The 16,375-nt window shown below is 50.4% G+C and overlaps 1 protein-coding gene across 1 annotated transcript; it reads left to right on the forward strand.

The window, feature by feature from the left end:
• Positions 1-492: 492 nt before the first annotated feature.
• On the forward strand, positions 493-15,588 carry hspb1 (heat shock protein family B (small) member 1). The gene is made up of 3 exons (XM_085964231.1): positions 493-938; positions 7,305-7,368; positions 15,076-15,588. Exons 1-3 carry the CDS (start codon positions 572-574, stop codon positions 15,263-15,265), a joined length of 621 nt encoding a protein of 206 aa, XP_085820357.1. The 5' UTR covers positions 493-571; the 3' UTR covers positions 15,266-15,588.
• Positions 15,589-16,375: the final 787 nt, after the last annotated feature.

The raw sequence follows: 16,375 nt of genomic DNA on the forward strand, positions 1-16,375 counted from the left end.
CTGTTGCCTCACAGCGCCAGGGACCCGGGTTCGAATCCGGCCTCGGGTGACTGTCTGTGTGGAGTTTGCACATTCTCCCCGTGTTTGCGTGGGTTTTCTCCGGGTGCTCCGGTTTCCTCCCACAGTCCAAAGATGTGCGGGTTAGGTTGATTGGCTATGATAAATTGACCCTTAGCGTTAGGGGGATTAAATACGTGGGGATAGGGTGGGATATGTGTTGGTGTAGGGGTTACGGGGATCGGGTGGGATATGTGTCGGTGCAGGCTTGATGGGCCGAAATGGCTTCTATCTGCACTGTGGGGTTTCTGTGATTCTGTGATTCTGTGATACAGAGACAATTGAAAAGCCATAGGCTGATTCCCTTCGGGAATACTCCAGAGGCTTGTTGCTTTGCTAGCATTCCACAACAGTGACTGCACGGCCTATAATAAGGCACCAGTGTAAGCTGTTCTAAATATACCCAGGTCCCAGATATAAAAGCGCCGCCAGCCCACCCTCCTCCCCACTTTACCCAACGCTGAACTAACTTGGGCCAAATTCCCGTCACTTTGCGCCCACTTTTCCTCCCGTCATGTCTGAGCGGCGGGTTCCTTTCAGTTTCATGCGCTTGCCCAGCTGGGAACCTTTCCGGGACTGGCACTACCCGGGCCGGCTCTTTGACCAGTCCTTCGGCATGCCAGCTTTCCCCCACGACTGGGCGACCGACTGGCAGGGCGTCTGGCCGGGTTACATGCGCCCGTCGCTGGCGGCGCCGGCGGCGGCACCTCCAGAGCAGGCAGCCCCCGCCGCCTCCTCCAACATCCTGAGCCGGCAGCAGAGCACCGGCGTGTCCGAGATCAAGATCACCTCGGACAAGTGGGCGGTCAACTTGGATGTCAACCACTTCGCCCCCGAGGAGATCACCGTGAAAACCAAGGATGGATATGTGGAGATCAATGGTGAGCAATTGGGAGCTAACAGTATGGAGTCTTCCATCCTATTGAATTGATCCTTATTCTCGTTTGTACTCATTTATTAATGATGTCCAGGTATTTCACTCTTTAACACAGCCAGCAATGGAGCTATGTTAGCTCAGTGTCAGCTTGGCTCAGTGTTTTTGACTCAAAGGATTGTGGCTTCAAGCCCCATTCAAGGGATTTGAGCACCTCAGTCTAGGCTGATATCTGAGGGTAGCGCTGAGGGTCTTTTAGATGTGATGTTAAACCTGCCTGCCTGCTGAGGCGGATGTCAAAGATCTCATGATTCAGAAAAGAGCAGCAGTGATTTCCTGGGATAACAACAGAAAATGCTGGAAACACTCAGCAGGTCAGGCCGCATCCGTGGAGAAAGAAAAACAGAGTTCACGTTTCAGGTTCATGACCCTTTGTCAGAACTGGAAAAAGTTGGAGATGTAACAGATTGTTAAGCAAGTGTAGGGACAGGGAAAGGGGGGAGGGGAGGGAAGAACGAAAGGGAAGGTCTGTGATTGGGTGGAAGGCAGGAGAGATTAAAAGACAAAAGGGATGATGGTGCGAGGCAAAAGGAGATGGTAATGGGAAATAACAACAGAAAATGCTGGAAAAACTCAGGCGGTGGCATAGTGGTTAGCACTGTGCCTCACAGCGCCAGGGACCCGGGTTCGAATCCGGCCTCGGGCGACTGTCTGTGTGGAGTTTGCACATTCTCCCCGTGTTTGCGTGGGTTTTCTCCGGGTGCTCCGGTTTCCTCCCACAGTCCAAAGATGTGCGGGTTAGGTTGATTGGCTATGATAAATTGACCCTTAGTGTTAGGGGGATTAAATACGTGGGGTTACAGGGATAGGGTGGGATATGTGTTGGTGTAGGGGTTACGGGGATTTGGTGGGATATGTGTCGGTGCCGGCTCGATGGGCCAAAATGGCCTCTATCTGCACTGTGGGGTTTCTGTGATTCTGTGATTCTGTGTGACATCCGTGGAGAGAAAATGACGTTGACATTTCGGGTCTAACCCTTTTTCAAAACTGGAAAGGAAATGAAATAGATCGAAAGGCCAGGCTGGGGGAGAACAAAAGAAGTGAAGAGACATTAAGAGGTATTCAAAACGAGACGAGATGGTGATAGGACTGGTGGAGACAAAAGACGGCTCTAGATTAGGTGTGAAATGCGCTGGCAGAATGAGAGACAGCTGCCATGTGGGAGAGAGAAAAAAAAGGAGGGGGGGGAAAGGGCCAAAACAAAGGGGTGGATAAAATATAAGCAACAATGTAATAGGGGCCGAGGTTATGATCTGAAATTGTTGAACTCGATGTTGAGTCCGGAAGGCTGTAAAGTGCCTAATCGGAAGATGAGGTGCTGTTCCTCGAGCTTACGCTGAGTTTCCGTGGAACAATGCAAGAGGCCAAGGACAGTGAGGTCCGAGTGGGAATGGGGCGGTGAATTAAAGTGACAGGCGACCGGAAGCTCGGGGTCCCCCTTACGGACTGAACGGAGGTGTTCCGCAAAGCGGTCACCCAATCTGCGTTTGGTCTCCCCAATGTAGAGGAGACCGCATCGTGAGCAGCGAATACAGTATACTAGATTGCAAGAAGTACAAGTAAATCGCTGTTTCACCTGGAAGGGGTGTTTGGGGCCCTGGACAGTGGGAAGGGGGGAGGTATAAGGGCAGGTGTTGCATCTCCTGCGCTTGCACGGGAAGGTGCCGGGCGAAGGGGAATGGGTGCTGGGGGTGATAGAGATGGTAATGGGACAAGTTAAGAAATAAAAGATGACTCTGGATGAGGTGTAAATGGCAATGGCTGAATCATCAACAGCTGCCATGTGAGAGAATTTTTTTTAAAAAGGGGCCGAGGTTATGGTCTGAAATTGTTGAACTCGATGTTGAGTCCATAAGGCTCTAAAGTGCCCAATTGGAAGATGAGGTGCTGTTCCTTGTGTTTTCTTGGTGTCTTGGCCAGCATTCATCTCTCAAGCAATACCATCAAAACTGACTGATTGCTCATTCATTTCATTGCTGTTTGTGGGACTTTGCTGTGCGCAGATTGACTGCAATGTTTTCCTATATAACAAAATAATTAATTTACTATGAACTGCTTTGGGATGACCTGAGGACATGAAAGGCATGATATAAATGCTAGTCCATTGTTTGACCTTGACTTGATGTTAGGAGGTCTTTCTGCATGGTGATGTGGATGTGTGCCATGCAAGGTCCTATTTTGGCCATTGTAGATTAGGAATTGGTGTGGGGGGGAGAAAGATTAGTTCTGGATATATGGTAGGCTGACCTTTATCTAGGGATCTTCTTGTTAAAGAGTCACACTTGGTGCATGTAATGGCAAAGACGTGGACATGTTTAAAGTACAGAGACAGCTGGTCATTATCACATTGCTGGTTATGGGACCTTGTAATTTGGCTGTAAATGTGCATTGAGATGCCTTTTCTTTCTTTTTTCTTTAACAGTCTGATGATTGATAGTGTGCCTCCTTTCCCTGTTGACAGTAACACCTCATTAACAGCAAGTTAATTGAATAATGCCACCCTACATTACCTGCTACAGGTTTATCTACAATCCATATTCTCACCTAAGAGAAGGGTGGCTGCATAGGTTTGTTCATAGAACCTATGCTGCTCAACAATGTAGCACCTTTAACATAATAAAATGTTTCAAGGCACTTCACTGGAGCGTATTCAGACAAAACATGACACCGAGCCACGTTAGGACAGGTAACTAAAAGCTTGGTCAAAGAGGTAGGTTTTAAGGAGGGTCTCAATTGTTTTATTAGAGCTACAAGGTCACCACAATTTTGAGCTAAGTTTTGAAAATGTGCACAGATATCTCTGTGACACAATTGATTCAATTTAAAACAAATACAGCATTCATTTTAAAAGTAGATATATTTTGTTTGTTGTGCATTTTTTGGATCCAGAAAGGCAGACTAGTCCATTAATGGGGAAGGGAACATCCCTACCCTGGTCACAATTGAGATTGGAACATTCCTACCCTGAGCACCGTGGGGATTGGAACATTCCTACCCTGGGCACCATGGGGAATGGAACATTCCTACCCTGGGCACCATGGGGAATGGAACATTCCTACCCTGAGCACCATGGGGAATGGAACATTCCTACCCTGAGCACCATGGGGCTTGGAACATTCCTACCCTGAGCACCATGGGGATTGGAACATTCCTACCCTGAGCACTGTGGGGAATGGAACATTCCTACCCTGAGCACTGTGGGGAATGGAACATTCCTACCCTGGGCACCATGGGGAATGGAACATTCCTACCCTGAGCACCGTGGGGATTGGAACATTCCTACCCAGAGCACCATGGGGATTGGAACATTCCAACCCTGGGCACCATGGGGATTGGAACATTCCTACACTGGGCACCATGGGGATTGGAACATTCCTACACTGAGCACCATGGGGACTGGACCATTCCCACCCTGGGCACCGTGGGGAATGGAACATTCCTACCCTGAGCACTGTGGGGAATGGAACATTCCTAACCTGAGCACCATGGGGATTGGAACATTCCTACCCTGGGCATCTTGGGGATTGGAACATTCCTACCCTGAGCACCATGGGGAATGGAACATTCCTACCCTGGGCACCATGGGGAATGGAACATTTCTACCCTGGGCACCACGGGGAATGGAACATTCCTACATTGGGCACCATGGGGAATGGAACATTCCTACCCTGAGCACCATGAGGAATGGAAAATTCCTACCCTGAGCACCATGGGGAATGGAACATTCCTACCCTGAGCACTGTGGGGAATGGAACATTCCTACCCTGAGCACCATGGGGATTGGAACATTCCTACCCTGAGCACTGTGGGGAATGGAACATTCCTACCCTGGGCACCATGGGGAATGGAACATTCCTACCCTGAGCACCGTGGGGAATGGAACATTCCTACCCTGAGCACCGTGGGGAATGGAACATTCCTACCCTGAGCACCATGGGGAATGGAACATTCCTACCCAGGGCACCATGGGGATTGGAACATTCCTACCCTGGGCACCATGGGGATTGGAACATTCCTACCCTGGGCACCATGGGGAATGGAACATTCCTACCCTGAGCACCATGGGGATTGGAACATTCCTACCCTGGGCAGCATGGGGATTGGAACATTCCTACACTGAGCATCATGGGGACTGGACCATTCCTACACTGGGCACCGTGGGGAATGGAACATTCCTACCCTGAGCACCATGGGGAATGGAACATTCCTAACCTGAGCACCATGGGGATTGGAACATTCCTACCCTGGGCACCATGGGGATTGGAATATTCCTACCCTGAGCACCATGGGGAATGGAACATTCCTATCCTGGGCACCATGGGGAATGGAATATTTCTACCCTGGGCACCATGGAGAATGCAACATTCCTACCCTGAGCACCATGGGGATTGGAACATTCCTACGCTGAGCACCGTGGGGAATGGAACATTCCTACCCTGAGCACCGTGGGGAATGGAACATTCCTACCTTGAGCACCGTGGGGATTGGAACATTCCTACCCTGGACACCATGGGGAATGGAACATTCCTACCCTGAGCACCATGGGGATTGGAACATTCCTACCCTGGGCACCATGGGGAATGGAATATTTCTACCCTGGGCACCATGGGGAATGGAACATTCCTACCCTGGGCACCACGGGGAATGGAACATTCCTACCCTGGGCACCATGGGGAATGGAACATTCCTACCATGGGCACCACGGGGAATGGAACATTCCTACCCTGGGCACCATGGGGAATGGAACATTCCTACCCTGGGCACCACGGGGAATGGAACATTCCTACCCTGGGCACCATGGGGATTGGAACATTCCTACACTGAGCACCATGGGGAATGGAACATTCCTACCCTGGGCACCATGGGGAATGGCACATTCCTACCCTGGGCACCACGGGGATTGGAACATTCCTACCCTGAGCACCATGGGGAATGGAACATTCCTACCCTGAGCACCACGGGGATTGGAACATTCCTACCCTGGGCACCGTGGGGAATGGAACATTCCTACCCTGAGCACCATTGGGAATGGAACATTCCTACCCTGAGCACCGTGGGAAATGGAACATTCCTACCCTGAGCACCATGGGGAATGGAACATTCCTACCCTGAGCACCGTGGGGAATGGAACATTCCTACCCTGAGCACCATGGGGATTGGAACATTCCTACCCTGAGCACCGTGGGAAATGGAACATTCCTACCCTGAGCACCATGGGGAATGGAACATTCCTACCCTGAGCACCATGGGGAATGGAACATTCCTACCCTGAGCACCGTGGGGAATGGAACATTCCTACCCTGGGCACCATGGGGAATGGAACATTCCTACCCTGAGCACCGTGGGGATTGGAACATTCCTACCCTGAGCACCGTGGGTATTGGAACATTCCTACCCTGAGCACCGTGGGGAATGGAACATTCCTACCCTGAGCACCGTGGGGATTGGAACATTCCTACCCTGGGCACCGTGGGGAATGGAACATTCCTACCCTGAGCACCATGGGGATTGGAACATTCCTACCGTGAGCACCATGGGGAATGGAACATTCCTACCCTGAGCACCGTGGGGAATGGAACATTCCTACCCTGAGCACCATGGGGAATGGAACATTCCTACCCTGAGCACCATGGGGAATGGAACATTCCTACCCTGGGCACCGTGGGGATTGGAACATTCCTACCCTGGGCACCATTATGAGTATCTAATCCTCCTTCACTCGGGTTCAATAACTGACTTTACCTACAACTTCAGAAAATCATTGCAATAATATGACCTTGCTATTTCTCACACGAAGACATCCAAGGACTGATGTTTTGAATGTGCACTCCCTGAGTGGAGCCTCACTTGCTGGGGGTCACGTCTCGGGAAATCATGGAAATTAAATGAAGGGACAAAAAGTCAAATGGGTTGTACCCATCATTTCTTGCCACCACTCTTGACGTGACTGGCCACACGCCCATCATGCATTTGGAGAATCATCCAGAATCCAAAGTCAACAATTCCAAAGAAATCTGACATATAAAAATAAACCAGGGCACATATTCCCAGAAGGTGAAATCTTTAATAATCATTTCAAGACATCAAGAAACATTTTAAATAGTGAGATTGCAGAGGAGTCTGATTTTCAATGGATAGCTGAGGACAAGATGCTCTGTTATGTAACTAATTTACATCCAAATGCCCACAAACATTTCCATCTACTTAGCTGTGAATCGTGGTGATTTATCTTAGCTGCTGAAAATGTGTTAATGATTTACAATGACCTTTAACAGCCTTTATTAAAAACTTGTTCAATTATTCTCTTCTGCAGGCAAGCACGAGGAGAGACAAGACGAACATGGTTTTATTTCAAGGTGTTTTACTCGGAAATATCTGTGAGTAAATTCTTTTATAAATTGTCTTACAGTAATAAACTCTCATCATGTCATTTTTGTTGGACTTTAGAATCATAGATACGTACAGTACAGACGGAGAGCATTCGGCCCATCGTTGCCTGTGCTGGCTCTTTGACAGCGATATCCAATTAGTCCCACTCCCCCTGCTGATTCTCCATTTTTCCTTTTCAAGTATATATCCAATTCTCTGGACTTTAGCCCAGGTCTCACTTGATGGGAGCGCAGATTAGAGAACTGAGCATGAAGATCAGTGCAACTGACCTGTCGCTAAACTCTTGCACCATTGCTATTGGCTTGATGCAATGAGAATACAAGATCCCTGAGCGAGGCTGAAGCCCAGTGAAGTCTCCATTAACCTGCTTGGAAGAGCAGGGGAGTTCTCCCCAGTGTCCTGGCCAATATTTATTCAACAATCAACATAACAAAAACAGATTATCTGCTCATTATCACATTGCTGTTTGTGAGAGCTTGCGCTGCCGCGATTCCCACATTACAACAGTGACTACACTCCAAAAGTACTTCATTGGCTGTAAAGCGCTTTGAGACATCCGGTGGTCGTGGAAGGTCCTATATAAATGTAAGTCTTTCTCCTTGACCGATGTCCCCTTACAAGGGCTCTCTATATTATTGTTCATCTCTCTTAAAATATAATTGTCTACTGAACACTTTGGCAGAAAAGGTGTTGCTGATGTTAATGTTAATTTTAATGACTGGAAATGTGAGAACGCCTGGAATTAGTGCTGCTGTTGAGCAAGACTCCATGCCAGAAATGTGCCCAGAGCGTTTTTTGCACCCCTATGCACTGTGGGAATCCATAGCTTCCATTGCCGCATCCAGCCTACGTGTCACACACTGCGCTGGGAGCCACGTCTGAGACTTAAGACCAGGACTCGAACAGCATCAGGAGGTAGGAGCAGAAACGCAATCATGCCAAGGATCAGGAGGGGGGGGAAGAGGAGAAGGATCGGAAATTAAACGGGGATTTCATCTTGAGGGACCATGCTGGAGGTCAGAAGTAGCGCAGACCCCGCTGAGCATTCAAGTGAGCAGTTTATATCTAGTTTATTCCAGCTGGAATGACTGCAATGTGCAGTTAATTTGCTGTCAAAATACCCCTGGACTGTTTAAACTGGTCTGATTCCTATTGCTGTCATCAATAGCTCCTTTTGCACCAGAAAACTTTAGAACTGCAGCAAACCCAAAACTTAACCCAGTTTCTGGATGACAGGTAAATATGACCTCTCGTGCTTTCAGTACGAGCTAAAAATCTTAGGTCTGCGCAATGTTAACAATTAGTAATTACCACAACATAAAAAATCAAGGCAACAAAGATCAATTTCAATTTATTCAGCGGGTGAAGTTCACCTCAGATCATGGCGTTCCAGTAAATGTTGGCTCTCAAGTTAAAGTCATGAGCCTTGGCTCCCATTTCCATTTCAGTGAAATACGAAAACAGGTCTAGGTGTGAACTTGTGCGAGTGTAAACCCATGAGCGTGTAAACTCGTGCAGGTCTAAACTTGTGCATGGTTCAATTCAGATTTGGAGGTACAGTTCCTCCTCCTAAGTAAAGCCCCCTTTCCTCCCTCTCTCTCCGCCATAGCATAGGATGTCCAGGTGGCGATTCTTATTTGCCCACTGTGGTAAACCACTTTTATCGTTCACTATCGTTACACTATGGTTATCACTGTTTATATCGTTACACTATGGTTATCACTGTTTACACTGTTGTATCACTACACAAGATCACCTCTTGTCACGCTGTTATACCTGGGCTGACCACAGCTGACTCCGCCCCATGGCTCCGCCTGCTTGCCCAGGTATAAAGGTGGTCGACTGGCTGGTATTCCTCCTTGTTGGATCCGATCACCCACGAGGGTGGGCTCTGTTATTTAGCCAATAAAAACCTATAGTTACTAATTTAACTCGTCGCTTTTCATGAACTGAATTGATAGGTATATCAATTTTATTGGCTAAATTTTGAAATGTCTTCAACGGAGCAGCCAAACGACCAGTCAGACGTACAGCCTCAGCCAAACGGCCATCTACAACAGCCACAGCAGCCGGCCTGGCTGCGAGCCCTCCGACCGCCGTACCTGGATCTAAACCCACAGGCAGCGAACTCAGCCCTCGACTTCGAACACTGGCTGAGCTGTTTCGAATCCTACCTGGGAGAATCCGGCGTGCCTCCGGGATCCAAACTAAGAGTTCTGACCGCCCAGGTGAGCTCTAAAGTATTTGCATTCATCCGGGACCTTGCTACATACGAGGACGCCCTCAACTTGCTGAAAGAGCAGTACCGGAGCCCTGTAAATTCTATGTATGCCAGACATCTCCTAAGATCCCGCTCGCAACAGCCAGGAGAGTCTGTAGATGAATTTTTACGGGTGCTACAAACACTCGGCAGGGACTGTGACTTTAAAGCTGTAACGGCTGCAGAAAATACTGAAGGGAATATCCGCGATGCCTTCGTGAAAGGCCTTCGGTCCGACTACTCACGGCAAAGACTGCTCGAATCAAAGGACCTCGACCTGAATACAACTGCAGCCCTTGCTCGCTCTCTGGAAGTGGCCCATCGGGACCTCGAGGCGTACTCCAGGTACTGTGCTGCGCGACTCTGGGACTTGGGCCCGACCCCGGCCGCAATACCCCTCGCAACGCCGCCTCTGGGACCTACCTCAGCGTCGGCGTCCCGGAACCGATCTGGACCGCCACCCCCGGTACCGGCTGTGACATCGGAGCCCCGCGATCGGGCCGCCAGCTGCTTCTTCTGTGGCCAGGCGAAACACCCGAGGGCGCGCTGCCCTGCAAGAAACGCGACCTGCTCCGGCTGCCACAAGAAAGGCCACTTCGCGAAGGCCTGCAGGGGGAAAGCCACAGACGCCAGCAGTGCCTCATGCGAGTTGTGGGGGTGGCCATCTTTCATCAAGGCCACAGATGCCAGTATCCCCTCGTGTGAGTCGTGGGGGCAGCCATCTTTGATCAAGGCCACCGACGCCGGCAGTGCCTCATGTGAGTTGTGGGGGCGGCCATCTTCTCCGCCATTTTATTCAACGTCGTGGGCACCGCCATTTTGTTCACCACACTCGACCGCCACCTTGTCTCCAGACCCGACCACCGCCTCACCCGCAGACTACAGCAGCTCGCTCAGCCATACACTAGCCTCCGTCACACTTGACCAAGCTCGCCCGCATCACCTGTCCAAGTCCATGATGGACATCAAAGTAAACGGCCACGCCACGACCTGCCTGTTCGACAGCGGAAGCACGGAGAGTTTCATCCATCCAGACACAGTGAGCCACTACTCCCTCACTGTCCGGCCAACGCACAACCGGATCTCGATGGCGTCGAGGTCCCATTCTACAGACATCAGCGGCTACTGTGTTGTGACCCTGTCGGTTAGGGGCACGGAGTATAAAAATTTTAAACTTCTCGTCCTGCCCCAGCTCTGCGCTGCCGTCCTACTAGGGCTGGACTTCCAATCCCACCTTCAAAGTGTCACTTTGGCATACGGTGGACCCCTCCCCCCACTCACAGTCAACAACCAGCAGCTTTTAAACCGCCCACCGCGTACCACCTGCGGCCTATCCACCCTCAAGGTCCTGCCCCCCTCCCTGTTCGCCAACCTCACCCGCGACTGTAAACCCGTCGCTACCAAGAGCAGGCGGTACAGCGCCGGGGACAGAGCTTTTATTAGCTCTGAGGTGCAGCGTCTCCTGAAGGAGGGCATCATCGAGAGGAGCAACAGCCCCTGGCGTGCCCAGGTCATAGTCGTTAAGACCGGCGATAAAAACCGCCTGGTCATCGACTACAGCCAAACCATAAACCGGTACACCCAGCTGGACGCATACCCCCTTCCCCGCATATCTGATATGGTCAATCAGATTGCACAGTACCGGGTATTCTCTACCATCGACCTTAAGTCGGCCTACCACCAACTCCCTATCCGCCCTGAGGACCGCCAGTATACCGCCTTCGAGGCGAATGGCCGCCTCTACCACTTCCTTAGGGTTCCCTTCGGCGTCACCAACGGGGTTTCGGTCTTCCAAAGGGAGATGGACCCCCTTATCTAGATAACGTCACCATCTGCGGCTGCGACCGGCAGGACCATGATGTTAATCTGGAGAGATTCCTCCGTACGGCCCAACGGCTGAACCTCACCTACAATAAGGAGAAATGTGTGTTTAACACCTCGCGTCTTGCCATCCTCGGCTGCGTAGTAGAGAACGGAGTCATCGGCCCCGACCCCGAAAGAATGCGCCCCCTCATGGAGCTTCCCCTCCCCCACTGTCCAAAGGCGCTGAAGAGAACCCTGGGGCTCTTCGCCTACTATGCCCAATGGGTGCCCAATTATGCGGACAAAGCCAGACCCCTCATGAAGTCCACCTCCTTCCCCCTGACGGCAGAAGCATGCGCAGCCTTCTCCCTCATAAAGGGAGACATTGCTAAGGCCACAATGCACGCGGTGGATGAGTCTATCCCTTTCCAAGTGGAGAGCGATGCATCCGACTTCGCCCTAGCTGCAACCCTTAACCAGGAGGGGAGACCTGTGGCCTTCTTCTCAAGGACCCTCCAGGGCCCTGAGATCCGACACTCTTCGGTCGAGAAGGAGGCCCAGGCGATCGTGGAGGCAGTACGACGCTGGAGGCATTACCTGGCAGGCAAACGATTTACCCTCCTCACCGACCAGCGTTCGGTCGCTTTTATGTTTAATAACAAGCTGAGGGGCAAAATCAAGAACGACAAGATCTTGAGGTGGAGAATCGAGCTCTCCACCTATGATTATGATATCTTCACAGAACTTCACAGAACTTCACAGAAACCTCACAGTGCAGATAGAGGTCATTTCGGCCCATCGAGCCTGCACCGACACATATCCCACCCGATCCCCGCAACCCCTACACCAACACATATCCCACCCTATCCCCGTAACCCCACGTATTTAATCCCCCTAACACTAAGGGTCAATTTTATCATAGCCAATCAACCTAACCTGCACATCTTGTACCAGCCTGGTAAACTGAACGAACCCCCAGATGCTCTATCACGAAGTACATGCGCAAATTGATAGACTGCAGACCCTCTACAACGACCTCTGCCACCTCGGGGTCACCAGACTTTACCACTTCATTAAGGCCCGCAACCTGCCCTACTCCATCGAGGAGGTCAGGACCATGACCAGGAACTGCCAAACCTGTGCCGAATGCAAACCGCATTTCTTTAGGCCGGACAGAGCAAGCCTGATCAAGGCCACCCGCCCCTTCGAGCGCTTGAGCATCGATTTTAAGGGGCCCCTCCCGTCCTCTGACCGTAATGTGTACTTCCTCAACATTATTGATGAGTACTCCCGTTTCCCCTTTGCCTTCCCCTGCCCAGACATGACCAGTACCACGGTCATCAAATGCCTGAACGACCTCTTCGCCTTGTTCGGGTTCCCGAACTATATACATAGCGACCGGGGCTCATCCTTCATGAGCGAGGAACTTCGCCAGTTCCTACTAGCGAGAGGTATTGCTGCAAGCAGGACCACCAGCTACAACCCCCGAGGGAACGGCCAGGTGGAAAGAGAGAACGCGACTGTCTGGAAGGCCGTTCTCTTAGCCTTAAAGTCTAAGGGCCTCCCAACCTCTCGCTGGCAGGAAGTCCTCCCGGCAGCGCTGCATTCCATCCGGTCACTGCTTTGTACTGCCATTAACGCCACCCCCCATGAACGAATGTTTGTTTTCCCCAGGAAGTCGACTACGGGAACCTCGCTACCAACATGGCTGACTTCTCCGGGGCCCGTCTTGCTGCGAAAGCACGTGAGGGCCCATAAAATGGACCCCCTGGTCGAGAGGGTGGACCTCCTGCACGCCAACCCCCAGTACGCCTATGTGGCATACCCAGACGGGCGGGAGGACACAGTCTCCTTACGAGACCTCGCACCCTCGGGCATCCCTGAGACACCACCGTTACCCCCCACCACCCCCCCAAATCCAGCCCAAGTAGACGGCATGCTAGAACCCCACGAGCCTTCGCCGACCACGCAGACACCAGCATTAACATCGGATACTGCCTCACCGCCGCCGCTGCTGCGCCGATCAGAAAGGCTTACGAGGCCTCCGGACAGACTGACATACCCGAACTGGTAGTACACTTCACCCCGCCGGACTCAAATTTAAACAAGGGGTGAATGTGGTAAACCACTTTTATCGTTCACTATCGTTACACTATGGTTATCACTGTTTATATCGTTACACTATGGTTATCACTGTTTACACTGTTGTATCACTACACAAGGTCACCTCTTGTCACGCTGTTATACCTGGGCTGACCACAGCTGACTCCGCCCCATGGCTCCGCCTGCTTGCCCAGGTATAAAGGTGGTCGACTGGCTGGTATTCCTCCTTGTTGGATCCGATCACCCACGAGGGTGGGCTCTGTTATTTAGCCAATAAAAACCTATAGTTACTAACTTAACTCATCGCTTTTCATGAACTGAATTGATAGGTATATCACCCACCTCTCTGTTGACGCTAAAAAGTGGGTGGCAGGAAGGCCACGTTTCTTTCAAAAGAACTTACCGCCCACTGGCCGCCTGAGGCCCACCTGACTCGATTTTCGAGAGGGTCTCAAAATGGGCGGCCAGCTCTCCCCCGCCTGAAATAGGCGGGAACCTTGCTGAAATGTTTAAATGGGGGTCCTGTGCCGTTTGTGGGACCCTGATGCAATTTGTAGGTACAAGTGAGCAGAGTGTGTGCAAAGTCCGCCGATCGGTACTGGGGGATGGAGTGGCCTAACCAGTGGTCCTTAAAGGGACCTCCGCAGACTGCTCTCAAAAAAGAGTGGTGCCACTGCCCTTTATAGGACCAGCAAGAGCATCAATGCTCGGCACCATTGCGTCCCATGGGTTATTTATTCATCCCAGCCTTTACCTAACCGTTTGGGCACCAATTCCATTTCCAAATGTTTATCCAGCTCCTTTCAAAATTGTTTCGTCCTCTACTGTTTTTGCTGCGAATCATTTCAGAAACCATACCTACTCTAGGGGGACGTGCGGGGGCAATAGGTTTCTTGCAAACTTTATCCACAGCTGTGTAGACTATACTGTCAATCTGAGGCAAATAGCTTCACATCTATCTGAAGTCTGCCAGTCAGCCTTTTAAAGGAGTAGAGTTGACAAAGTGGCTGAAACACTCTCTCTTCAGGGAGCTGAGTTACTGACGACCTCAAACCTCTCCATGCTGTGCTACTCAATATAGAAGGCCTATAGGTTAAAATGGAGGCTATCTGGCAGTTTTTCGTTTGAATTTATTGCCAAGTAGGCGCGGCAGAACTGAATTTTACCTGAGATCTCCTTCCAGCTCACCAGAGTAGTGATCTAACCGTGTAGGAGCAAACGGGAGGATTTGTTCGAGAGAATCGAGACCAAGTTCAGCCCAGGAAGGATCATCAGGAATGAAACATCTGCAGCCTTCCATCAGGCTAATGAATAAACAGAGTATTGCACCTTAGGAGAAGCCAGAAATGTGAATTAAAGGCATGTCTATTAGGGGCAATTGGTTACTTTGTCAAAATCTTAACTTTAAGACCTAGTTCAGGTATCACTTAATTCTCTGTTTCAAGCAGAGTTCTTCCCAGTTGTTGGAGCTTAGTAATGTAGCCAGTGACACACCGTTCAATCTAACCTCTCCTTCCTTTCCCCACAGCCTCCCACCAGATATTGATCCTGGTGTAGTTTGTTCGACGCTGTCACCCGCTGGCGTGCTGACGGTGGAAGCGTCATTGCCCAAACCAGCCCTGCAGTCTTCCGAGATCACCATCCCAGTTACCTTCGAGTCCAGAGCCCAGATCGGAGTGCAGGATTCAAAGAAGGCAAGCGAAGCAACGAAGAAGTGATTGGGGCAGCTAAAAAGAAAAATGTGCCCAGCACAGCACCGAGATAGCCAGCACAGCATTAAGATAGCCAGAACAGTTTCAAGATTGCCAGCCATTACTTACCAGTTTACCCTAAAATGATTAATTGGTTGTGAACTAATTGTGCAGAATGTGTCTGTGTTAGCATGTAGTCTTTAGGCTATTAAATATTTTTTACTTACATTTGCAGCTTTTTCAAAATGTAGAAATTTTCCAGATTTTGCTAAAGATGTTTGTTAGATCAACATTGAACTTTATTAAAAAAATGAATGGTGAGAAAAAAATAAATCCTTTTTAGCCCATTAGCATGATATCCAGTGTGGTTAATGTTTCAGCTGTGAGCCTTCATCAGAACTGTATTCTTCTGAAAGGGAAAGGCTATCACAGAAGCACTAAGCTGTCTTTCAGATGTTGACTGACCTTCTGAGCATTTGCTGTTTTTCCTTCAGATTTGGAGCTACTTCTCTCTTTTCTATCCTGACTGGTGTTCGATTCTGTTCCAACACGCAAACCAGAATTGCTCCAAGACCAACAGTCCATTCATCGTCAAGATTTCCATCATCAACATTCCCATTTCCAAAATTCTCATCCTCACCAAACTTCAATCATCCCCCAATATTACTCCTAGCATCACCAAACCTTCCTCCATCGCCCTAGCCAACACTCCCACCCTCGCTCCCACCCTCGCTCCCACCCTCGCTCCCACCCTCGCTCGCTCCCACCCTCGCTCGCTCTCACCCTCGCTCGCTCCCACCCTCGCTCGCTCCCACCCTCGCTCCCCCCTCGCTCCCACCCTCGCTCCCACCCTCGCTCCCACCCTCGCTCTCACCCTCACCCTCACCCTCACTATCAATCTCACTCCCACATTCACTCCTACTCCTACACCTTCACTCCAACTCCCACATTCACTCCTGCTCCTACACCTTCACTCCTACTCCCACCCTCGCTCCCACCCTCGCTCCCACCCTCACTCTCACTCCTACACCTTCACTCCCACATTCACTCACATTCTTATCACTTCCACTCCCACCATCACTCCCACTCTTACCATCATTACTAAATTCGCCATCACTTCCACTCCCATTACCTTAT

This window comes from Somniosus microcephalus, chromosome 22, assembly GCF_052327205.1.
Source record: "Somniosus microcephalus isolate GS21.2 chromosome 22, FLI_Smic_1.0, whole genome shotgun sequence".
Lineage (NCBI taxonomy): Eukaryota > Metazoa > Chordata > Chondrichthyes > Squaliformes > Somniosidae > Somniosus > Somniosus microcephalus.